Here is a 26,411-nt window from a genome sequence, read left to right as displayed (position 1 = left end):
ACCTGCCACAAAGACAGCTCAAATGTGCGAGTGCCTTTTGAATTTTGACCCACTTGATCCAAAAATGGCTCCAAGTTGTCACCCTCATTGCAAACCCCTAGTTATGTTCTTGCTTTGACAAAGTCACTTCTGAAGATAGTTTATTTTGTGTGATTAATTTATGTCTGTCCCTCATTTTAAGGTCAACCCTGTTATGTGAACTGAATTTTCGTTTTAATATGGTGAAAATATTCCTTTAAAAAATATCTTTTCTAAAGAAACATTGAACATATAATAGTCATACCATAGTGTAAAAGCAGGTGAGCTGGTTCAACTTTTTCTGGCAATTTTCAGTTTTTTTTTTACGGTGGCTTGTTTGCCCCTCAATCAGACCCTACAAACAAGAGGAGTAGGAAGTGAAAATGGCAGCCCTGTCCTGCAAGAGCCAGGCTCTCGATTAACTCAGGCATTTCCTGCCATGCCCCCTTGGCCACATCTTTATCACCTAGTGACTTCCTGTTTCACAGACTGGGACAACACAAAAACTTTCATGACTGCCTTTTGCAGTTTTAGGACCACTCAACCACAGGTTCCATTATGCCAATGCTTCCACACTGGATCTAATAGTCATTTGACACAATGTCATTTAAAACTTGCCCCTGTTGCTGCATTAGGCCTATTGTTGTTTCCAGAGAATGTCTTGGAGATCAATAATAGATTGCAAAACTAGACCAAAATGTTTAAGCTTCTTGAAAATTGGTCTTCTTTTTTTCCAATGCATACCTATCTCTAGGCTATATTTTGGTCAGCATCCTTTCTATATCACTGTTAACATAGGCTTGTAAGCCCCATGCACCTTGTTGGCAACGCCACCTGTTGCTAAGAGAGCTCCGCCGACCTCTTGCTTTAGCTCCCCTCCTCTGACTAAAAATCCACTTTCCGCCCTTTAACCGTGGCCACATCCCGTCTGACTGCGCACTGCTCTCCGTTGCCAAGTAGAATATCTGTCACTTTCCTGGCTAGGGTGCACGCACCAAAATCACCTCCTGGTATTACCTGTTGTAATAGGCTATCTATATTTTTACAGTGGAATTGTGGACTGTAATAGGCTAGTTTACGAAAAAAATACAATTTTACTGCAACTTCTGTAAGGTGTTTTTTTTAGGCAATCAGGGAAACCTGAGAAACAGAACTATCAAAAAAGAAAATAGGCTATTTTTGTGATTCCGATCATGTCTGGCGAAGAGGCACCGGCACGACAGCAGCAAGAACCCGCAGAGGAGAAGACAGAGAACCCACCTACTGAGGAACCTCCATCGGAGGAAGCCCAAGAGGGTGAGCCATCCCCCGCGGAAGAGCCAGCAGACGAGCCTGCGGCGGCGACCCCCGACAAAGCGCCCGTGGCGCCCGAGGAGGAAGTTTTCAGCTACCGTGCTTTGTTCCTAACGGGCTATGGAGGCTATGACAAAGTGAAGCTCCAGATGAAAAAGGGAAAGCCGAGCCTGAAAAGCGCAGAGGTGCTGGTGCGGGTCAAGGCGTGTGGTCTGAACTTCGCCGAGTTGTTGGGGAGACAGGGGTTGTATGAGCTGCTGCCGTCGCCGCCCGTCACGCCCGGGATGGAATGCTCGGGCGTGATTGAAGCCATAGGGGAAGAGGTGACGGATAGAAAAGTGAGTCTAAAAACCTAGCGTCATGTTTCTTTCAAGCCTTTTCTCCCTTTCTTTATGGTAGCCTTTTGCTCATCATTTCGATTCAAATCAAATTCATGGGCGAGGCCCGCCCAATCAATACATCAAACGTGGCCCTTTTTGTCCAGGCACAGAACCGTTATGTAGGCTATAATATTTTATTGAGGGGCCGTGCACAAAATCATGGTTAACAGTACAGTATGACAGCACTGTTTTGGGCGCTCCTTTTACGTGATTTATCTCTTTAATATCTTCCTTTCTGCCTTCATATCATTTTGTTAGTTATTCATGCAGTCACAAGGTTGAAACAACATTGTGTGTCTGTATGACAGCGTTATTACAAGATAATAAACATTTTAGTTGTTTTCATCCTTGGCCGCAATATTGTCTTGATTTTAGTAGCAAATATTGGGCGACTATAATAGCAGTGAGCGTATTCTGTCTTCCCAATGAAAGTCACATATCCTGTGGTCAGGTGACGTGCCTTCCTGCTCTCTATCTCGATTTGTCATAACTCCTCCAAGAACCTGTTGAGAAGTGATCATCAGAGGTTGGGGTTAAGAGCTTTGGTTCTCCCCTGTCTCCATTTGTTCCCTCTCTGATACTTCCAGACTGTGAATATCCAAAGTGGGATGAGATGTGAAATGAGAATTCCCCCAAGGGCTGTCAACTCATGTGGGCGTAACACTGCAATGACATGACCCAATCTATTTGATAAAGGGCTCTGATATAATATTTTGATATCAGCAATATTTCCCTTGGTGTGTGTGTGCGTGTGTGTTTTGGCCCCCTGTTTGTGTGCAATTGTTTGCCGATGTGCAAGGTAAGCCTATGTGTGAGTCTGTCTGTCTATCAGACCCATATAGTCAGTACTGTTTGTAAAGTACATCATAACCCTTCACTGTTCCACAAACATGGTCAGTTACATTTGATATTTCCTTCTCCTCCCTCTTCATTTTCTTCTCCTCCCCTTGCCACACCCCTTTCCACCCTCCCTTCCCCCGAACAAATGGCAAGAAGAATCCTATAGAAGGACAGCACATTCTTTCTGCACAATTGGCCACAAATCAAATCAAATGGTATTGGACACAAACACATGGTTAGCAGATGTTAATGCGAGTGTAGCGAAATGCTTGTGCTTCTAGTTCCAAGACACCTAACCACCACCAACAACAACAGCCTCGAGTCAGAGTGCTGCACGATCTGTGGACAATAAAAAGGCAGGACCCAGCTGCTGCCTTTAGAGTCTGTTTTGGGAGTAGCCGAGGCTTGGACCTGTTCCTGTTCCTGTTCCTGTTTCTGTTTATGCTGAGCAAGGTTTGTGTCTTTTGGACAACATGGTCTCAACAACTCACTGTTTTATCAACGTTTGTTCCGAACGGCCGCTTTGGCCCAATCAGTGAAGCTATCCAGAGGTGAACTGAGGGCGTGGCTGTTTCGGATGAGGTCACATGGGATATTTTCCGGGCTGAAACAGACACCAGATTTGGGTCGTATTCATCAGGGCAAGCATTGCAATGTTTTAAAACGTTTTGCAACGAAAAAACAGAAATGAGCGCTTCTTACTGGACAAATCCAATTAGTCCCTCTCTGTTTCAGTCAGTTTTCATCTGTTCATCTGTTAATACGACCCTGTTGTAAAATCTTCAGCCTTGTTGAATCCTCTTGGCCCATCCTAAAAAGACCAGATAGATGTGATCAGATTGGTCGGTGATCAAATGATGTCAACAGTTAACATATTCACTTTTCGAGCATAAAGCCCCACCCATATTTTAACCTTTTCCTCCATGGCGTTTGTTTTTTTCCATGTTCTCTTGTTTTTCTTTTTTATTCATTCTTTCCTGGTATGTGTTATTGACTGGTTCTTTGAAATACTCAACCACCACTTCCACAGAATATTCCTCAACAATGGTACATTTTCAAATAGAAGTTTCATACAGGTTCTCTTAGGTCTCAGTTGGTCATGCACCCTTTGTGCAGACTTTGAGGTCACTGACTGCATAAAATGCAATGCGGCAATGTGATCTGTGAGTCATGAGTACTTTATTGTCATGTGTTTGTGTGCAGCAGGAAGAGAAGCAGCCCGCACATCTTGAGGAATTACATACAGGAAATGTTAGAATATTCAGAGACCGATTGGGCGACTTTCCTGCGTCTTCCGCCTCTTGGCCTCTTTCGAAACACAAATAAAAAGTCTACGGCTTGCCTGGTCCCAGATCAGTTAGACAATGACCGTAGGAGTCGGGCAAGACCGCAACAATTGATCTGGGCCCAGGCAAGTAAGTCAGCAGTGCTCTCCTGACATGGGAGATTCAGCTATTGCAGGAGTGCATCTCAATAAAGACATCTCCTCCTCTCGTTCATAATATTCACATGGACCGTAGAAAGAAACTTCCAGTTGGCAACCACCACAATATTATTTTCATCCAAAAAACGTTGCCGCTCAACAAATAGCTGTTAGGATTATCCCAGTGTTTAAGTGTGTTGTGACTTATGACCCATTTGAAATGTCTCTCTCACAGGTGGGTGACCGTGTGTTGGTGTTGAGTCGTCACGGTCTGTGGCAGGAGGTGGTGGTTGTGCCTGCTAGCCTAACATTCATCATGCCTGAGTCAATGAGCTTCGAGGAAGCGGCGGCCCTCCCCATCAACTACCTGACGGCCTACATTATGCTTTTTGAGATGGCCAACGTCAGAGCCGGACAGAGCATCCTCATCCACATGGCAGCAGGTACAGTAGTGGTGGACACACACACACACACGTCCACAAGGGTGCACACGCACACACATACACAGTCACACAAGTACATATGCACACACATTCTTACAAACATACACAAACGCTCATGTTTACTTACCGGAATGTGACTGATTATACATCGAGTAGCACACACATGTCACATACACACACATCTATAAAAATATACCCCTTTTCCCACCACAAACACATTCCACAGCCCCAGAATGTCCCCTCGCAACCACGGCAGTACTGTATAACATAGCCAGTCATCTGCACCACTGACTAGGCCTAAGTCATGGCTTTGACACACTTTCCTTGACCTTAGAATGGGAGACTGCACAGTATATAGCGTAGGTGGACATACAAGTCTGTAGTGACTCCCCTGTCCTTTTACCCTGGAACAATGGAACAATATGCCTCCATTTCCATGGCAACGCCACCTCTTACCTCTGAGGATAACACTGTACGACATGCAGCACCTTAGCCAACAGACAACATAGATCGTTATCATCCTGTTGCTTTGGTAACACTCGACGTTTCACGTGGATTTTTTAGCTTCATGGCCTTGAAAAAACAAAACAAAGATGAATAAGATAAGTAGGGTTTGGTTTATACTGTACCGCAGCGTTTCCTAAACTAGTGGTCACGGGCCCCATGTGGGGTCACCTGATTTGAAAATGAGGACGCGAGAGAAACCCCCCCCAAAAAAATACAAAATGCTTGGTTCATAGAACCGCGGTTATGTGAGTAACCTTCGCGCTCCACTAACGGTTTCTGTTTTCTTCCTACAAATTGGGCTCTACCTTTTTTGAACACACAGACACAAAGCAGGAAGCTTGGCCCCGGTGATGTACTTGGCAGTACGCACTACCCTCTGTATCGCCTTGCGGTCGGATGCCGAGCAGTTGCCATACTGGTGAAGCAACCAGTCAGGATGCTCTCGATGGTGCAGCTGTCGATGGTGCAGAACTTTTTCAGGATCTGAGGACCCATGCCAAATCTTTTCAGTCTCCTGAGGGGGAATAGGCATTGTCGTTCCCCTTTTCATGACTGTCTTGGTGTGTTTGGACCATGATAGTTTGTTGGTGATGTGGATACCAAGTAATTTGAAGCTCTCGACCTGCTCCACTACAGCGCCTTCAGTGTGAATAGGTGCGGGCTCGGCCCTCCTTTTCCTGTAGTCCACGATCATCTCCTTTGTCTTGGTCACGTTGAGGGAGAGGTTATTGTCCTGGCACCACACTGCCAGGTCTCTGACCTCCTCCCTATAGGCTGTCTCATCGTTGTCGGTGATCAGGCCTACCACCGTTGTGTCATCGGCAAACTTAAGGATGGTGCTGGAGTCGTGCTTGGCCATGCAGTTGTGGGTGAACAGGGAGTACAGGAGGGGGCTAAGCACGCACCCCTGAGGGGCCCCTGTGTTGGGAATCAGCGTGGCAGATGTGTCGTTGCCTCACCTTAACACTATGAAGGGGAGAGTGTGTCAGATAAACAGAATTTCAAGGTTTGCTAAAAGCTTTTAGAGCTTACAGCCTGCCTGTGACACAGCAGTATGTCTAGAATACTGCAAGTGAGGCTTTTTTTGTACGTGGCACCAATCACCACATCTGGGTTCAAATAGTATTTGAAGTCTTTCTGCTATATTTGAGCTTGATTCAGCTTGCCTAGCAAAATGGAACCAATGGAAAGCTAAATATGTGTATGCGACCAATAAAATTTGATTTCGATTTTGATTTGAAGTCCCAAAAATGCCAAACCTGCTGGCTCAATAAAACTCTCAAAGTCTCCATCACATCTCTCCTCCATTAAATTTCACTTCTATCATATTGTCATCCCGTCTCTTCTCCATTCAATTTCACTTCTATCATATTCCCATCCCGTCTCTTCTCCATTCAATTTCACTTCTATCATATTCCCATCCCGTCTCTTCTCCATTCAATTTCACTTCTATCATATTCCCATCCCGTCTCTTCTCCATTCAGTTTCACTTCTATCATATTCCCATCCCGTCTCTTCTCCATTCAATTTCACTTCTATCATATTCCCATCCCGTCTCTTCTCCGTTATCCCGTCTCCACTCCATTCAATTTCTCCTCCATCACGAATCACCTTCATCGGGAATCACCTCTGTCACAATTCTCCTGCATCCATGTTACCCACAGTATCTCTCATGCTATGCGCCCCTCGTGCCTCTCTCTGTGTCTTGTCCCCTTATGTCCCTCTACTGTAGGTGGTGTGGGCATCGCTGCCACCCAGCTCTGTCAGTTGCTGGAGGACGTGACCGTGTTTGGCACTGCGTCGGCCAGCAAGCACGAGACCATCAGCCAGGGGGGGGTCACCCACCCCATCGACTACCGTACACGAGATTACGCCGAGGAGATCCGTAAAATCAGCCCCAAGGGTAAGGATGAATTGGACATGTAGCCTGGTCCAAGATCTGTTTGTACTGTCTTGCCAACTCCTATGGTTATTGGTGTGACAATCACCATAGGAGTTGGCAAGACAACGCAAATAGATCTGGGACCAGGCTAAAGGGCGGTATCATCAGCATCACTGATAGGTGCCTTTGTCATCTCCTCTTTGAAGTATTACACTATATATACAAAAGTATGTGGACACCCCTTCAAATTAGTGGATTTGGCTATTTCAGCCACACCCGTTGCTGACAGGTGTATAAAATAGAGCGCACGACCATGCAATCTCCATAGACAAACATTGACAGTAGAATGGCCTTACTGAAGAGCTCAGTGACTTTCAACGTGGCACCGTCATTGGACACCACCTTTCCAACAAGTCAGTCAAATGTCTGCCCTACTAGAGCTGCCTCGGTCAACTGTAATGCTATTATTGTGAAGTGGAAATGTCTAGGAGCAACAACGGCTCAGCCATGAAGTGGCAGGCCACACAAGTTCACAGAATGGGACTGCAGAGTGATAAAGCGCGTAAGCGCGCAAAAATCGTCTGTCCTTGGTTGCAACACTCACTACCGGGTTCCAAACTACCTCTGGAAGCAACTTCAGCACAAGAACTGTTCCGTCGAGAGCTTCATGAAATGGGTTTCCATGGCCGAGCAGCCTAAAATCACCGTGTGCAATGCTAAATGTCGGCTGGAGTGGTGTAAAGCTCGCTGCCATTGGACTCTGGAGCAATGGAAAGGCATTCTCTGGAGTGATGAACCACGCTTCACCATCTGGCAGTCCGACGAACAAATCTGGGTTTGGTGGATGCCAGGAGAACGTTACCTGCCTGAATGCATAGTGCCAATTATAAAGTTTGGTGGAGGAGGAATAATGGTCTGGGGCTGTTTTTCATTGTTCAGGCTAGGCCCCTTAGTTCCAGTGAAGGGAAATCTTAACGCTACAGGATACAATGACATTCTAGATGACATTCTGTGCTTCCAACTTTGTGGCAACAGTTTGGGGAAGGCCCTTTCCTCTTTCAGCATGACATTGCCCCCGTGCCCAAAGCGAGGTCCATACAGAAATGGTTTGTCGAGATCGATGTGGAAGAACCTGACTGGCCTGCACAGATCCCTGACCTCAACCCCATCGAACAACTTTGGATTGAATTGGAACGTCGACTGCGAGCCAGGCCTAATCGCCCAACATCAGTGCCCAACCTCACTAATGCTCTTGTGGCTGAATGGAAGCAAGTCCCCGCAGCAATGTTCCAACATCTAATGGAAAGCCTTCCCAGAGGAGTGGAGGCTGTTATAGCAGCAAAGAGGGGACCAACTCCATTTCAATGCCCGTGATTTTGGAATGAGATGTTCGACGAGCAGGTGTCTACACACTTTTGGTCATGTAGTGTGTCATTGCATACGATGTAAACTGTATGTCAAGCCTCTGGATCAGTACTAGTGATCCACTCGAGCAAATCAGTTTTCAATGGCATTTCTGTCTCTTTCCCTCAGGATTGGACGTTGTCCTGGACCCTCTGGGAGGCTCAGACACCCAAAAGGCCTTTAGTTTGCTGAAGCCCATGGGCACCCTCATAGTGTTTGGTAAGAGACTAAATTACCGTTGTTTGTATTAGCGTTTACATTACTCGCCTCCTGTCATCTCAACCGGCGCTCAGTGTTTACCCACTTTTTTCTGTACCGCTACATCCCTTCCCTACCGGAAATTTGATGGAAGATTAACACATTCCATTTGAAATTCTAACATGTTCCGTGGTATGTGAAATGACTTGATAACCTGTTTCCAATACATTTTAAATGGATTGAGAGAACAAAATGCATTCCAAGCTAGCTTTTCAAGTGTTTGCATTTTTTAAGTGTTACAATTCAATTTGTGTTACAGTAAAATGTGTTGTTGTGTAATTATTATATTTCCAACACGTTTTTAACATGCACATTTCTGGTAGGGTGGTAATGTCCTCTCCATGTGTCCCTGACTTCATGATTCCATTTCCCAGGTGCAGCCAACTGTGTGACGGGTCAGAAGAAGAACCTATTGGCGGTAGCCAAGACCTGGTACAACCAATTCACCATCAACACCCTGAGGCTGATGCATGCCAACAAGGCTGTGTGTGGCTTCCATCTGGGCTACCTGGGTGACGAGGATGAGCTCATCACCCAGACCATGACCCGCCTACTGGAACTCTATACCCAGGGCAAGATCAAGCCCCGCATTGACTCCACCTACCACTTTGAACAGGTGGGTGTCTGGGGCTGTGTGTGTGTGTGTGTGTGTGTGTGTGTGTGTGTGTGTGTGTGTGTGTGTGTGTGTGTGTGTGTGTGTGTGTGTGTGTGTGTGTGTGTGTGTGTGTGTATACACAGGTGCAGTGAATATCTATGAGTAGCTCAGTGGCTATACATTATATACAGTATACAGTACCAGTCAAAAGTTTGGACACACCTACTCATTCAAGTTTACCATATGAAGCTGGTTGAGAGAATGCCAATACTATTTTCTACATTGTAGAATAATAGTGAAGACATCAAAACTATGAAATAACACAAATGGAATCATGTAGTAACCAAACAAGTGTTAAACAAATCAAAATATATTTTAGATTCCTCAAAGTAGCCACCCTTTGCATTGATGACAGCTTTGCACACTCTTGGCATTCTCTCAACCAGCTTCATGAGAAATGCTTTTCTAACAGTCTTGAAGGAGTTCCCACATATGCTGAGCACTTGTTGGCTGCTTTTCCTTCACTTTGTGGTCCAACACATCCCAAACCATCTCAATTGGGTTGAGGTCGGGTGATTGTGGAGGCCAGGTCATCTGATGCAGCACCATCACTCTCCTTGGTCATATAGCCCTTAAACCGCCTGGAGGTGTGTTTTGGGTCATTGTCCTGTTGAAAAACAAATGATAGTCTGACTAAGCGCAAACCAGATGGGATGGCGTATTGCTGCAGAATGCTGTGGTGGCCGTGCTGGTTAAGTGTGCCTTGAATTCTAAATAAATCACAGACAGTGTCACCAGCAAAGCACCCCCACACCATCACACCTCCTCCTCAATGATTCACGGTGGGAACCACACATACAGAGATCATCCGTTCACCTACTCTGCGTCTCACAAAGACACGGCGGTTGGAACCAAAAATCTCAAATTTGGACTCACCAGATAAAAGGATAGATTTCCACCAGTCTAATGTCCATTGCTTGTGTTTCTTGGCCCAAGCAAGTGTCTTCTTCTTATTGTGGTCCTTTAGTAGTGGTTTCTCTGCAGATATTTGACCATGAAGGCCTGATTCACGCAGTTTCCTCTGAACAGTTGATGTTGAGATGTGTCTGTTACTTGAACTCTGTGAAGCATTTATTTGGGCTGCAATTTCTGAGGCTGGTAACTGTAATGAACTTATCCTCTGCAGCAGAGGTAACTCTGAGTTTTCCTTTCCTGTGGCGGTCCTCATTAGAGCCAGTTTCATAAAAAAAAAATTTAAAAAAAAATTTAAATAAAGAAGAAATGTAGGCATTCACTACTGTAAGTTGCTCTGGATAAGAGCGTCTGCTAAATGACTAAAATGTCAAATGTAAATAGCGCTTGACAGTTTTTGTGACTGCACTTGAAGAAACTTTCAAAGTTCTTGACATTTTCCAGATCGACTGAGTTTAATGTCTTAAGGTAATGATGGACTGTCGTTTCTCTTTGCTTATTTGTGCTGTTCTTGCCATAATATGGACTTGGTCTTTTACCAAATAAGGCTTCTGTATACCACCCCTACCTTGTCACTACACACCTGATTGCCTCAAACGCATTAAGAAGGAAAGATATTCCACAAATTAACTTTTAACAAAGCACACCGGTTAATTGAAATGCATTCCAGGTGACTACCTCATAAAGCTGGTTGATACTATTTTCTACATTGTAGAATAATAGTGAAGACATTAAAACTATGAAATAGCACATATGGAATCATGTCATAACCAAAAAAGTGTTAAACAAATCAAAATATATTTAAGATTTTAGATTCTTCAAAATAGCCACCCTTTGCCTTGATGACAGCTTTGCACACTCTTGGCATTCTCTCAACCAGTCTTGAAGGAGTTCCCACATATGCTGAGCACTTGTTGGCTGCTTTTCCTTCACTCTGCAGTCCAACTCATCCCAAACCATCTCAGCATCCCAAACTATAGCTCAGCATTCAACACCATAGTACCCTCCAAGCTTATCATTAAGCTCGAGGCCCTGGGTCTGAACCCCGCCCTGTGCAACTGGGTCCTGGACTTCCTGACGGCCAACCCCCGGGTGGTGAAGGTAGGAAACAACACCTCCACTTCGCTGATCCTTAACACTGGGGCCCCACAAGGATGCGTGCTCAGCCTCCTCCTGTATTCCCTGTTCACCCATGAATGCGTGGCCACGCACGCCTCCAACTCAATCATCAAGTTTGCAAATGACACAACAGTAGTGGGCCTAATTACCAACAATGACGAGACAGCCTACAGGAAGGAGGTGAGGGCCCTGGGAGTGTGGTGCCAGGAAAATAACCTCTCGCCCAACGTCAACAAAACAAAAGAGCTGATCATGGACTTCAGGAAACAGCAGAGGGAGCACCCCCCTATCCACATCGATGGGACCGTGGTGGAGAAGGTGGAAAGCTTCAAGTTCCTCGGTGTACACATCACTGACAAACTGAAATGGTACAGTCACACAGACAGTGTGGTGAAGGTGGCGCAACAGTGCCTCTTCAACCTCAGGAGGATAAAGAAATTTGTCTTGGCACCTAAAACCCTCACCAACTTTTACAGATGCACAATTTAGAGCATCCTGTCGGGCTGTATCACCGCCTTGTACGGCAACTGCACCACCGCAGGGCTCTCCAGAGGGTGTCACGTCCTGACCAGTAAAGGGGTCATTTGTAATTGTAGTATGGTCAGGGCGTGCAGGGGGTGTTTGTTTTGTGTGTTTTGTGTGTATGGCTTCCAATCAGAGGCAGGTGTCTTTCGTTGTCTCTGATTGGAAGCCATACTTAGGCAGCCTGTTTTTCCAGTGTTTTTGTGGGTGGTTGTTTTCCGTTATAGTCTTGTACCTTACGGAACTGTTTATTGTCGGTTTGTTATTGTTGTTTAAGTGTTCAATTTGATTAAATAATAAAAGAAGATGAGCACTTTACCCGCTGCGTTTTGGTCACCATTCATCGACGCATATGACAGAACCACCCACCAAAGAAGGACCAAGCAGTGGAAGAAGGTGCAGCAGGAGAAGTATTTGGAGTCCTGGATGTGGAAGGAGATCCTCGATGGCAAGGGTCCATGAAGCCAGGCTGGGGAGTACCAGCGATCGAAGGAGGAGCTGGAGGAAGCAAAGAGGGAACGACGGAGGTACGAGGCGTTGTATCCTCCTATTCAGGAGGTGGAGAGGCAGCCCCAAAAAATATTTTGGGGGGGCATAAGGGGAGTGTTGCTAGGTCAGGGGGGAACCCTGACCTAACTTCCCGGGCTATTCGGCGGGAGCCATGGAGCAAACCGGAGCCGAGAAAGGAGTCGAGCGCCGAGCTTGACGTGAGATTCCGGAAGGAGGTACTGGCAGAGAGGGCACGACTGAGCAGGCGTGCAGAGGGACGAGCGATGCATTACGGGGTGATGCGCACTCTCTCGCCCATCCGCACACACAGTCCGGTGCGGTCGGTACGGGCTCCGCAGCGTTGCCGTGCTAGAGTTGGCACTCAGCCAGGAAGGAGTGTCCCTGCTCAGCGCATCTGGCCGCCAGTGCGTCTCCTCGGCCCAGCTTATCCTGCGCCTGCTCTACACACGGCATCCCCAAGCCCAGCCCAGCTCGCCCTGTGCCAGTGCTCCGCCCGTGCCGGGCTATAGGGACCATCCAGCCAGGACGGAGTGTGCCAGCCCTGAGCTCCAGACCTCCAGTGCGCCTCCACGGCCCAGTGTGCCTCGTGCCTGCTCTGCGCACCCAGTCTCTTGTAAGTCTTCCCAGTCCGGGGAGACCGGTCCCAGCTCCACACAGGAGGGCCCCAGCGACGCTCCTCAGCCCGGAGCCTCCAGTGACGCTCCTCAGTCCGGAGCCTCCAGCGACGCTCCTCAGCCAGGAGCCTCCAGCGACGCTCCTCAGCCTGGAGCCTCCAGCGACGCTCCCTAGTCAGGAGCCTCCAGCAACGCCTCTCAGCTCGGAGGCACCAGCGACGCACCTCAGCCAGGAGCCTCCAGCGACGCTCCCCAGCCCAGAGCCTCCAGCGACGCTCCTCAGCCCGGAGCCTCCAGCGATGCTCCCCAGTCAGGAGCCTCCAGCGACGCCTCTCAGCCCGGGGCCTCCAGCAACGCCTCTCAGCCCAGAGTCTTCAGAACGGGAGCTACGCCCAGAGCCAGAGCCGTCTTCGGAACGGGAGCTACGCCCAGAGCCAGAGCCACCTCCGTAGTGGGAGGATTGGCGAAGGGGGGGTGTAGCACAGGAACCGTCGTTGACGGTGGCCACCCTCCCTTTAGGTTTGGGGTTGGTTTTGTGGGGTTTTTTGTTTTGGAGGTGCAGTCGGGGTCTGCACCTTTGGGGGGGGGGGGTACTGTCACGTCCTGACCAGTAAAGGGGTCATTTGTAATTGTAGTATGGTCAGGGCGTGGCAGGGGGTGTTTGTTTTGTGTGTTTTGGGGTTGTTTGGTTCTAGGGGATTTTGGTTCTAGTTTTCTATTTCTATGTTTCTTTTTCTATGTGTGGCCAGGTATGGCTTCCAATCAGAGGCAGGTGTCTTTTGTTGTCTCTGATTGGAAGCCATACTTAGGCAGCCTGTTTTTCCTGTGTTTTTGTGGGTGGTTGTTTTCCATTATAGTCTTGTACCTTACGGAACTGCCGTTTTGTCGTTTGTTAGTATTTTTGTTTAAGTGTTCACTTTATCAAAATAAAGAAAGAAGATGAGCACTATACCCGCTGCGCCTTGGTCTGTCCCTTTCGACGCCTATGACAGAGGGTGGTGCGGTCTGCCCATCGCATCACCGGAGGCAAACTACCTGCCCTCCAGGACACCTACAGCACCAGATGTCACAGGAAGGCCAAAAAGATCATCAAGGACAACAACCACCCGAGCCATTGCCTGATCGCCCCGCTATCATCCAGAAAGTGATGTCAGTACAGGTGCATCAAAGCTGTGACCAAGAGACTGAAAAATAGCTACTATCTCAAGGCAACCAGACTGTTAAATAGCCATCACTAGCACATTAGAGGCTGCTGCCCTATATAGACTTGAAATCATCACTGGCCACTTCAATAATGGAACATTACATTACTCATCTCATATGTATATACTGTATTCTATCCTATTCTACTGTATCTTAGTCTATGCCACTCTGACATTGTTCGCCGAAATATTTATATATTCTTAATTCTACTCCTTTACTTTAGATTTGTGTGTATTTTGTGTATTGTTGTGAAATTGTTAGATATTACTGCACTGTTGGAGCTAGAAACACAAGAATTTCGCAACACCTGCAAAAACATTGACGAAACACTCATATTTGATTTGATTTGAAGAGTGTGCAAAGCTGTCATCAAGGCAAAGGGTGGGCTACTTTGAAGAATCTCAAATATAAAATATATTTTGATTTGCTTAACACTTTTTTCGTTACTACATGGTTCCATGTCTTCACTATTATTCTATAATGTAGAAAAAAGTAAAAATAAAGAAAAACCCTTGAATGAGTAAGTGTGTCCAAACTTTTGACTGGTACTGTATATATAAAAACTCAGCATAAAAAGAAACGTCCTTTTTTCAGGACCCTGTCTTTCAAAGATAATTCGTAAAAATCCAAATAACTTCACAGATCTTCATTGTAAAGGGTTTTAACACTGTTTCCCATGCTTGTTCAATGAACCATAAACAATTAATGAACATGCACCTGTGGAACGGTCGTTAAGACACTAACAGCTTAAAGACGGTAGGTAATTAAGGTCACAGTTATGAAAACTTAGGACACTAATGAGGCCTTTCTACTGACTCTGAAAAACACCAAAAGAAAAATTCCCAGGGTCCCTGCTCATCTGCGTGAACGTGCCTTAGGCATGCTGCAAGGAGGCATGAGGACTGCAGATGTGGCCAGGGCAATAAATTGCAATGTCCGTACTGTGAGACGCCTAAGACAGTGCTACAGGGAGACAGGACGGACAGCTGATCGTCCTCGCAGTGACAAACCACGTGTAACAACACCTGCACAGGATCGGTACATCCGAACATCACACCTGCGGGACAGGTACAGGATGGCAACAACAACTGCCCGAGTTACACCAGGAACGCACAATCCCTCCATCAGTACTCAGACTGTCCGCAATAGGCTGAGAGAGGCTGGACTGAGGGCTTGTAGGCCTGTTGTAAGGCAGGTCTTCACCAGACATCACCGGCAACAACGTCGCCTATGGGCACAAACCCACCGTTGCTAGACCAGACAGGACTGGCAAAAAGTGCTCTTCACTACGAGTCACGGTTTTGACTCACCAGGGGTGATGGTCGGAATCGTATTATTGTTGAAGGAATGCTTGTACTCTGGATCGTCATGGTCTGGGGCAGTGTGTCACAGCATCATCGGACTGAGCTTGTTGTCATTGCAGGCAATCTCAATGCTGTGCGTTATAGGGAAGACATCCTCCTCCCTCATGTGGTACCCTTCCTGCAGGCTCATCCTGACATGACCCTCCAGCATGACAATGCCACCAGCCATACTGCTCGTTCTGTGTGTGATTTCCTGCAAGACAGGAATGTCAGTGTTCTGCCATGGCCAGCGAAGAGCCCGGATCTCAATCCCATTGAGCACGTCTGGGACCTGTTGGATCGGAGGGTGAGGGATGGGGCCATTCCCCCCAGAAATGTCTGGGAACTTGCAAGTGCCTTGGTGGAAGAGTGGGGTAACATCTCACAGCAAAAACTGGCAAATCTGGTGCAGTCCATGAGGAGGAGATGCACTGCAGTACGTAATGCAGCTGGTGGCCACACCAGATACTGACTGTTACTTTTGATTTTGACCCCCCCTTTGTTCACGGACACATTATTCCATTTCTGTTGGTCACATGTCTGTGGAACTTGTTCAGTTTATATCTCGGTTGTTGAATCTTGTTATGTTCATACAAATATTTACACATGTTAAGTTTGCTGCAAATAAACGCAGTTGACAGTGAGAGGATGTTTCTTTTTTTGCTGAGTTTATATATAAATATATATATATATACACAGTTGAAGTCGGAAGTTTACATACACTTAGGTTGGAGTCATTAAAACTCGTTTTTCAACCACTCCACAAATTTCTTGTTAATAAACTATAGTTTTGGCAAGTCGGTTAGGACATCTACTTTGTGCATGACACAAGTAATTTTTCAACAATTGTTTACTGACAGATTATTTAACTTATAATTCACTGTATTACAATTCCAGTGGGTCAGAAGTTTACATTAACTAAGTTGATTGTGCCTTTAAACAGCTTGGAAAATGCCCGAAAATTATGTCATGGCTTTAGAAGCTTCTGATAGGCTAATTGACATCATTTGAGTCAATTAGAGGTGTACCTGTGGATGTCTTTCAAGGCCTACCTTCAAACTCAGTGCCTCTTTGCTTGACATCATGGGAAAATCAAAAGAAATCAGCTAAGACCTCAGAAAAGAAATGATAGACCTCCACAAGTCTGGTTCATCCTTGGGAGCACTTTCCAAATGCCTGAAGGTACCACGTTCATCTGTACAAACAATAGTACACAAGTATAAACACCATGGGACCACGCAGCCATCATACCGCTCAGGAAGGAGACGCGTTCTGTCTCCTAGAGATGAACGTACTTTGGTGCGAAAAGTGCAAATCAATCCCAGAACAACAGCAAAGGACCTTGTGAAGATGCTGGAGGAAACGGGTACATAAAATATCTATATCCACAGTAAAACGAGTCCTATATCGACATAACCTGAAAAGCCGCTCAGCAAGGAAGAAGCCACTGCTCCAAAACCGCCATAAAAAAGCCAGACTACAGTTAGCAACTGCACATGGGAACAAAATTTGCAACTGCACATGGGAACAAAGATCGTACTTTTTGGAGAAATGTCCTCTGGTCTGATGAAGCAAAACTAGAACTGTTTGGCCATGATGACCTGTTTGGAGGAAAAAGGGGAGGCTTGCAAGCCGAAGAACACCATCCCAACCGTTGGCAGCATCATGTTGTGCTTTGCTGCAGGAGGGACTGGTGCACTTCACAAAATAGATGGCATCATGAAGAAAGAAAATTACATGGACATATTGAAGCAACATCTCAAGACAATCAGTCAGGAAGTTAAAGCTTGGTCGCAAATGGGTCTTCCAAATGGACAATGACCCCAAGCATACTTCCAAAGTTGTGGCAAAATGGCTTAAGGACAACAAAGTCAAGGTATTGGAGTGGCCATCACAAAGCCCTGACCTCAATCCTATAGAAAATGTGTGGGTAGAACTGAAAAAGCGTGTGCGAGCAAGGAGGCCTACAAACCTGACTCAGTTACACCAGCTCATTCAGGAGGAATGGGCCAAAATTCACCCAACTTATTGTGGGAAGGTTGTGGAAGGCTACCCGAAACGTTTGACCAAAGTTCAACAATTTAAAGGCAATACTACCAAATACTAATTGAATCTATGTAAACTTCTGACCCACTGGGAATGTGTTGAAAGAAATAAAAGCTGAAATAAATAATTTTCTCTGCTATTATTCTTACATTTCACATTGTTAAAGTAAAGTGGTGATCCTAACTGACCTAAGACAGGGAATTTCTACTAGGATTAAATGTCAGGAATTGAAAAACTGATTTTAAATGTATTTGGCTAAGCTGTATGTAAACTTCCGACTTCAACTGAGTCTACAAAGCATTAATAAGAACACCTTCCTAATATTGATTTGCACCCCTCCCTTTTTGCCCTCAGAACAGCCTCAATTTGTCAGGGCATGGACTCTGCAAGTTGTTGAAAGCGTTCCACAGGGTGGCATGCTTCCCCATGTTGACTCCAATGCTTCCCACAGTTGTGTCAAGTTGGCTGGATGTCGTTTGGATGGTGGACCATTCTTGATACACACGGGAAACTGCTGAGTGTGAAAAACCCAGCAGCATTGCAGTTCTTGACACAAACAGTTTCACCTGTCTTGCCCATTCACCCTCTGAATGGCACACATACACAATCCATGTCTCAATTGTCTCAAGGCTTAACATTCATTCTTTAACCTGTCTCCTGCCCTTCACCTACACTGATAGAAGTGGATTTAACAAGTGACATCAATAACGGATATAGTATATATTTGTGGCTCGGGGGCTCCTCCATTGGAAAATGTGGTACATTTTCCTGCGCATGAGGAAATTCAAATGAGCCTCGTGATTTAGATACATTCACTGGAAATCTGCATTTCTCTTTCTCTCCATGCGGGGGAAATCGAGTCATTCGGGCCAGTGCCAGCTATCAAAATCATCCTCCCTCGCTCAAATGCTAAACGCACCAGAATGAATATTAATAAATGTCCTACTGCTACTGTAAGCCTATATATATATATCATACTACTGCGACATTCAAGTGTACAAAAATGTATCTGAAATGCAGCCATCCACATCAACAGCCGTCGGCGTATATAGCTTAGTAACACAATATATATATTGATCTCCACTACGACATACCCTCCACTACGACAAGTGTGAAGTTGTAAATGCATTTCGGATATATATTATCGAAAAAGAGGACATCTTAAGGTTTCTAGCGAACCTAAGGTTACGAATGAACTGTCAAAATTGATTTAAATCGTGGCCTGGGGTGTTCTAGGGATTAGTGCCGCTGTCAGTATGTGTTCGATTCCGGTCCACACCCTTCTGGCACAAATAACTACTTCCCAGATTGGCTTGATTTAGTTACTTACACATTTCAAATAATTATAGAAAGTCCAAGGATATTTTACCCCCGACCTTGAAAAGAAATGACCATACCAAATAATTTTATTTTAAAGAGTTATATTTAATGGATAACATAAATTGGAACAAATTAAATAATAACAGTAGGTTACACCAACATTAGTTTCCATTCATACAAAGTGTTGGATAATTGCCACAGTAGATTTGCCATCGTAAACAAGTAAATACTTTATTTCTACAATACGTAATGCTTGCCAATCAATAAATCAAGTTGTTCCGATGATAATATCAACCAGAGGGCGAACATATCTTGAAAGACTTTGGTTGCAAGCAGGACTAAGGCAACAAGGAACATAATGTTTTACCGAGCGGTAATGAGGTGGCCAATAATGGTTGCAATTGAGATCAGCTGTGCGTATGAATTTAGCGGGTATTGATGGTTTAACGAGCCATCAGCTGGCGATAATCTAGTGCCATGTTATTTGATTATATTCCAATACATTCTGTAGGCTACCCGTTAGCCTATCCATTTTCACATGATGAATAGTGTGAAACCCGATAATAGGCTACTGTTTGTGTTTCCCTGGCTGAGTTGATAGCTGTTTTGGGCCATCAGTTGATTGACAGGTGTAGGTCCTACTGTAGAACGATAAACTTTCCTCCATTGCTAAACTGTTACGGCTGTAACCGCTGGACCACACAGGCACTGACTGAGGCCACCAATCATTTATTGTGCCTATTGCTTGCCTTGAACATATAATAAAACCATTTATTTTCCCTAACGAAAAATACATCTTAGACCCTACAAATATGTCAATTTATTATGATTCACATACGAATTCGCCTGCATGTAGCCTACATAATCTACCTGAACTGGTGCCCAGTGGACCTGCAGTCTAAGGTACAATGTATGTAAGGTACTGCATTGTATACAAACACTGCTTCCAGCTGCCCCCTGGTGGCGATTCAAATATGTCTGTATTGCTTTCATATAATCCCCTCCAGAGGCTTGCACTCCTCCTTCCACTGCCTTGAAAGGCTATGTTTACACCTAGCTCTCCTGCTTCTTTAGTAATGTCTGATAATATGTCTGCTCAACAGGGCTGGACATCGACAGACTGTGTGGGAGGCAGAGAGGGTATGAGAGAGGGGGGAGGGAGGAAGAGGTGGGGGTCTTTTCAAATCCCAATTCTGTTTACAAAGAGGTGTTACAACAATTTCATTATAGACCGACTGATTTGTTTACTTAGTATTCGCTACCCCGGTGGTTTCCATTGTGACGGTTGAGAGCCTTTCCAGAGAGGATGGGAAACGTCTCTCTCCCCGCTCCTATCCACTTGACCCCCTTCTGATTGGTCAGAAGGCTTGGCGTCAAAGGTTAGATTGATTAGAGCAGGGGTGTCAAACTCATTTTAGCTCAGGGGCCACATGGAGGAAAATCTATTCCCAAGTGGGCCGGACCGGTAAAATCATGGTATATATAACTTAAAAACAACAACTTTAGATTGTTTTCTTTGTTTTAATACGATCAACATAAAACATAAAGCTGGAGCCTGAGGACAGTGTGTCCACAATAGTACAAGCACAACATCACTATTAATCATAAAACACCTCAAGTTTATTTGAAAATTCTAAAGAAAAAGAACACACAAACACACAATGCCTCAGTGATTCACAGAAGTATATCACAGATCACAGAAGTATATCAGGGTGTCTCATGCAGCACTTTAAGTGGGGTTGCATAGTTTATTTGACTCCTGATACCTGGCATCTTTTAGCTTTCACCAGCGCATCAATATCAAGCGTCACATCCTGAGTGGCAGCCAACTTCAGGATGTGATTCAAGTGCTTGTGCGTGAGCCTTGAGCGCAGCTTTGTTTTATTTATGCTCATTACAGAGAAAACTTGCTCACAAAGATATGTGGTTCCAAACATGCACAACAGTTTTGCAGCGAGGGCTGTCAAGTTGGGGTAACCTGGCAAGAGATTCTGATAAAATGTGTCCAAGCCAGCTGCGGCAAATTTGCCCTTCATATCCGAGTCACACTGTAAGTCTATTATTTCAAGTTGGATGCTGACGGGCAGATCAGAGGGATTCACGGTGACTGGCGAGCAAAAAACGTTGAAGTCTTTCTCCAGTTCACCAAAAATCTGAAAGCGTTGCTCAAACTCCCGTAACAGTGCCGTTATTTTATCTTTGAACCGCTTCATGTCTGCCACATGTTGGGTCGCGCACACATTTTTCAGACAGGGGAAGTGAGCTGCATCACCACCGGCGAGTTGCGTCTCCCACAATGACAGCTTCAACTTGAAAGAACGTATGCTGTCATAATACTGCGTGACGACTTTGTTGCGCCCTTGCAGCTGTTTGTTCAAGTTATTCAGGTGCTCTGTAACATCCACCATAAATGCAAGGTCCTGCATCCATTCTGCGGAATGAAATTCTAACACTGGTTTGCCCTTTTCTTCCATGAACTGTTCAATTTCTTCTCGTAAATCAAAGAAACGCCTAAGCACAGCACCTTGGCTTAACCATCTTACCTCAGTGTGGTATGGCAGGCCATAGATGTGGTCTTTCTCTCTGAGAAGGCTGTCAAACTGACGGTGATTCAGGCTTCTGGATCGGATGAAATTAACAGTTTGGATGACCACCTTCATGACGTTATCCATCTTTAATGACTTGCAACACAAAGCCTCCTGGTGCAAAATACAGTGAAAAGTAAAAAAATCACGTCCTCCATTTGCAGATTGCACTTTCTCTCTGAACTTTGTCACAACGCCTGCTTTTTTCCCGATCATTGAGGGCGCACCATCTGTAGCCAGGCTGACAGAGCGGGACCACTCCACTCCGACCCTGTCCAGCGCGCCGACGAGTGCGGTGAAAATATCAGCTGCTGTCGTATCTGTCATCGGCACCAACTCCACGAACTCCTCGGTGACGGTCAATGTGTCATCAACTCCGCGGATGAAAATGGCCAGTTGTGCAACATCTGTAATGTCCGTGCTTTCATCAATTGCAACTGAAAACCCAATAAATGACTTTACTTTTTGCTTCAACTGGCTGTCCAAATCCACTGAAAGATCGGAAATCCTGTCTGCAACTGTGTTTCTTGTCAGGCTGATATTTGCAAAAGCCTGGCGCTTTTCAGGGCACACAATCTCCGCTGCCTTCATCATGCATGTTTTTACAAATTCACCCTCACTAAATGGTTTTGAAGCCACTGCGATTTCATTAGCAATGAGGTAGCTAGCTTTCACTGCAGCATCACTGATGTCTCGGCTGTGAGTAAACACAGACTGCTGTTTCTTCAGACCCGCCAGACCCGCGTCCACTTGTATCTTTTTTGACAGAGACATATTGGGGCAATGTGGGTGCCAAAGAAAATAATGTTAAAAGTAGAAGCCGTAATAAATATCGCGGGCAAAACAAAGTAGCTCATCCGGACTGGCTGCACTTGCTTGACCTACTTGCTCTGCTCCGGTATAAACAGTTTGCTTGCTTAACACAACTGCTATTCCGCCATCCAGTTGATGCAATTGGAACAGCAGTTTATTTTATTGAAAAATTGCAGCTCATTTTTATACTTTACAAAATCATCTCGCGGGCCGGATTAAACCCCTTTGCGGGCCTGATCAGGCCCGCGGGCCGGACGTTTGACATCCCTGGATTAGAGGGTGCCTCGGTGTGACAGGAAATATGACTGGTGTATAGCTAGACCTCTTGTTGCTATGCGACTGCCTGGAAGCCGGTATCGTATCCGACTCCTTTTGAAAGGAGTGAATGAATGGAATAGTCATAGGATTAGTAGAATGAATTTAATATTTCATCTAACCTTCCTATGAAACTTTGTGTCTATTGCAACTGGCATGTAGCCTATTTACGTCAGACTAACAGACTCGCCACTTGTAGTACGTGTGATGCTACATACTGTTGTTGCAACTAATCCAGTAGAAGCTAGGCTCATTTTCTGTGTGGCATTTTCATGACATTTCCAATAGTTCCTTGCATATTAATAATAATAATTAAATCAATATTTGACATTCATTGAAACTGTTTTGACAGCAGTCTCCCCACGGATATTAGCTCTTTGCTAGCCTTCCTCCCTCCCTCCCCTTCCTGTTTACACTGTCTGACGTGTCAGACTCACTGCAATTCTCAGCCCCCCCCCTCGGCTGATATTGGTCTGATGCCGGCAGTTGCTAGGTGACCGGCCGTGGTTGCCGTGGCGTCGGTTGTTAGGGGAAGCTTTGTTTGAGTTGCCGTGGGGTGGGGTGGGTGGTGAGCGGATAGAGCAGGGGCAGTGGAGTCAGAGAGGCACTTGTGTGTGTGCAGTCCCAATTAAATAGGGACAAACCCTTTCAGTATTCATATGACGGACAGAGAAGATGTCATTATCTGAGCTTGGTAAAAGGAGAGGGTTTGATGCAGATTTCCAATGTGTTTATTACAAATGGGAAATAAACTGGATCCTGAACATCCAACTTTTGCACAGGAGCTAAAAAAGAAGAGCATCTCTCTATCTCTCTATCCCCTCTCTCTCTCTCCCTCTCCCCCTCTCTCTCTCCCTCTCTCTCTCAGTCTTTCAGTTGGTTGGTTTGTCGATCTGTATTTCAACCTTTCTGTCTGCCTGCCATCTCTCTTTTCTGTCCCTCCATCAGGTGGGTGACGCGATGAGGCGTATGCACGAGCGCAACAACATCGGCAAGGTGATTCTGCTCCCAGAGCCGAAGAAAGAGGAGGAAAAGCCCGAGTCCAACCCTGTGCCAGCAGAGACAGACAAGAAAGAGGAGGAAAAGCCCGAGTCCAACCCTGTGCCAGCAGAGACAGACAAGAAAGAGGAGGAAAAGGATGAGAATAAGATGGAGACCAGCACAGAAGAGGTCAAGAGAGAGGAGAATTGAGAAAGGGAGAGTATGTATGTGAGCAGTAGACTTGAGCACTTCAACATTGGCCTTCTTCTCTACTCCTCAGTCCATGTCTCAGAAATCGACCATTGCCTCAGTGTTTCTATCTGTTTATACGTGTGAGGTGAAGTTGCCCCTAAGTGCTGATCTAAGATCTCTTTTTTTTACCTCCTTTTGGTTAAAAGGTAGATTCTGCGAAACACAAAATAAACAGCCGTATCAGGCCGACTTCAGCAACAACAACGAGCACAAGGCGAGGCTGATTTCTACGCAGTTGTTGTCAAACAGCTATTCTGACGTAGGAGACGGAAGCGTAAACCATGCAACGTGCACAGATGCTCTGTGTGAGTGCATCGTGCTCCTCTGCAATATCGTTGGCTTACCTTGCTACTTGTGCCAACGGCACATCGCTGAGTCTCAGTTTAATAAGACTAGGATAAGCTGAACTTAGAACTGCGCTTAGGGGCAAATGTGTATGGTGGCCTTGTTCTACTGACACTAGTGACTTAGTCATGTTGTTTGTAAAATAGCTTCTCAGACAAGTTGCTATGTTTCCAGTAATGTTCCAAGGTCTTATGTTTCAAAGGAAAAAGTGCCCCATTAGCAACACTTCATGAGTCACCAATACTGTAATTTATCTCCCTACAAGTTGAATTGCATGCTCTTCTTGATTCAGCAGGCAGATACCGTATTGTTATATGAATTGGAGGTCCAGCTTTTAAACGAAAATGTGTTAGTATTTTGCATTAGTGAATTATGGAAAGTGTATGTGTGTGTGTGTGTGTGTGTGTGCGTCCCTGCGCACACGTGTGCATGTGAGCGTTTCTGAGTGATATATGTATGGTTTGATGTTGTTTGAATTGTGCTTTGCCAAAATTCTCTTTCAATGTCTTAATGTCATATTTCAATATGTAAGTTGTCGCTGACTTCGTGGCCATTTTGAGAATACTACGAGACCAGTATTTAAGTGTAGTTTGTTAGATGGATTGTTGCTTTTTCCTGACCTAGTGTGCCAAATTAAACACCAACTTTCCCCCTTTGCCCATATATCACAAAAATAATGAAAAACAGGGCCTTCCTTTACCTTGTCAAACTGTTTGAATTGTTCTTGATTAAACAATGTCCCGGTGACCTTGTGATAAAAAAAAAAAAAAAAAGTTTGGCACAAGCTTTTCTTGTCAACACTCTGCTTTCGATTTGTGATTATCGTCGCGCGGCTCTCAATGTTGAACAGTGCCTCTTCAGTATGAAAAGTATAATAGGAATGTACTTATTATATACTTAATATACTTTTTATATTAAGCATATAAACAATCCCAGTTTGTAACTGTATTCTCAAGGATTGCCCCAGCCTTCCTCCAGACCAGTCAAGTTGCTCTGACTTAAGAAACAGGAGAACGTGGGAACACACTTGACTTTTGCATCAACTATAGTGCTTTCTCTCTGGACACTTCCTCGTTGGTGCCATGATGTTGTATTCTACGATGATCTGCAGCGAATAGGCCTATATCATTCGCTATTATCTGTGGCCAAAATATCATATGACACACGCAAATAGAACACTTGATTTGCAGAATTTGTATTAGGGAATTTCCTTTTTTTTGTTGTGTGTTTTCATGGTGAATTCTCACTGTGTCCCATTTCATATCATTGGATCCGTATCTTATGGCTTTCATGAATGACTCCAAATGGTCTTGCCGAGCTTATGGTCTAGTGTTGACACACCCAGCTGCTTGCAGATGTATACCGAACCTGGAGACTGGGGTTCGATTCCCATGACCATTCTTTCTACTGTATCTCCCCCTCTAATTCTGTTCTGACTAAATCAAGTTTGCAAATACAAAAATAGGCTCTAAATTCCACTCTGCTTTCGAAACTCCAAATGGTTAATATAAGAGGAAGCAGATGTTTTTTCCAGCTGTGGCGGTAACCCGACGCAGCAGAGAAAGGAAGCTACTCTTCTCCCTGTCCAAAACCACGCCACCACACACATTCCACTCCTACTCTCCACTCTCTCTCTCTCTCTCCCTCTCCGGAGAGCATTCCCATCTCTTTATTTCCATGTTAAACAAGTCAAATGAAATGTAACTTTTGTTTAGGAATGTGTTTATGATTAGTGTTTGTTTTACCATTTGCAATTTTTCCCCTCTGTCAGAAGTGAAAATGGAAAGGTTGGGTTTGTGTAGTTTTCCTTCTTTCCTGGCATTAGAATGAATGAGGTATGAGCTAAGACATGGCTGGGATTTTCTGGAAGGAATTGGGACTGGGAATCTGAGTATCTGATTCCTTTTCCCCCCAGAGTCCTTATGACCCTGCAGGTGTTTCCACCCATTCTGAAACCTGAATCATACTGAACGTTGATTTGCATTGTTCAGAGCCAGCGGTTTGTTGTGGTAATGCTTTTGTTGCTCAAATCCCCATATTTGTTTGCCTATTTTTACTTCATCCAAAAGCACCTGCAGACGTACCCAAGTACTTAATATGACACTACTAACTTTACAAGTGGTTTGTTTATGTTATCATACACTTCCTTGATGTATTTGAAGTCTTTGATTGAAATTCTCTGCAGTGCTTGAATCTGTGTTTTCACCACTTTCTATGACGCTGTCCACATGAACTGGTGACGCTTTTCTGACGTTTTGCCCTATGCCTTACCTGTATTGTACTGTACATGTTTTCTGAAATGAATAAATTGCATTCCAAAATGACAAACTGGCTTATCTAGGCTACGCCTATTTCTTTGTGCTTTCACGCCCTGAGCTGTCCTATATACAGTATGCTGCTTGGGATTCTGGACAATCTCAAATACAGA

At 45.1% G+C, this 26,411-nt stretch overlaps 1 protein-coding gene across 2 annotated transcripts; it reads left to right on the top strand.

The window, feature by feature from the left end:
* The first annotated feature begins 930 nt into the window (after nucleotides 1-930).
* LOC115160689 (synaptic vesicle membrane protein VAT-1 homolog) lies at nucleotides 931-26,311 on the top strand. 2 transcript variants are annotated; one of them, XM_029710955.1, is made up of 7 exons: nucleotides 931-1,649; nucleotides 4,190-4,397; nucleotides 6,637-6,807; nucleotides 8,320-8,409; nucleotides 8,823-9,064; nucleotides 23,354-23,431; nucleotides 23,483-26,311. In XM_029710955.1, the coding sequence occupies exons 1-7, from the start codon at nucleotides 1,212-1,214 to the stop codon at nucleotides 23,594-23,596; spliced, it is 1,341 nt and encodes a 446-aa protein (XP_029566815.1). In that variant the 5' UTR covers nucleotides 931-1,211; the 3' UTR covers nucleotides 23,597-26,311. The 2 variants fall into 2 exon arrangements, with proteins under 2 accessions (XP_029566815.1, XP_029566805.1); XM_029710945.1 differs by having other exon boundaries at nucleotides 935-1,649; nucleotides 23,354-26,311.
* Nucleotides 26,312-26,411: the final 100 nt, after the last annotated feature.

This window comes from Salmo trutta, chromosome 2 (genome assembly GCF_901001165.1).
Source record: "Salmo trutta chromosome 2, fSalTru1.1, whole genome shotgun sequence".
NCBI classification, from domain to species: Eukaryota; Metazoa; Chordata; class Actinopteri; order Salmoniformes; family Salmonidae; genus Salmo; species Salmo trutta.
The sequence above is the reverse complement of the archived record's forward strand: the minus strand, read 5'-3'. Positions and strand labels throughout refer to the sequence as shown.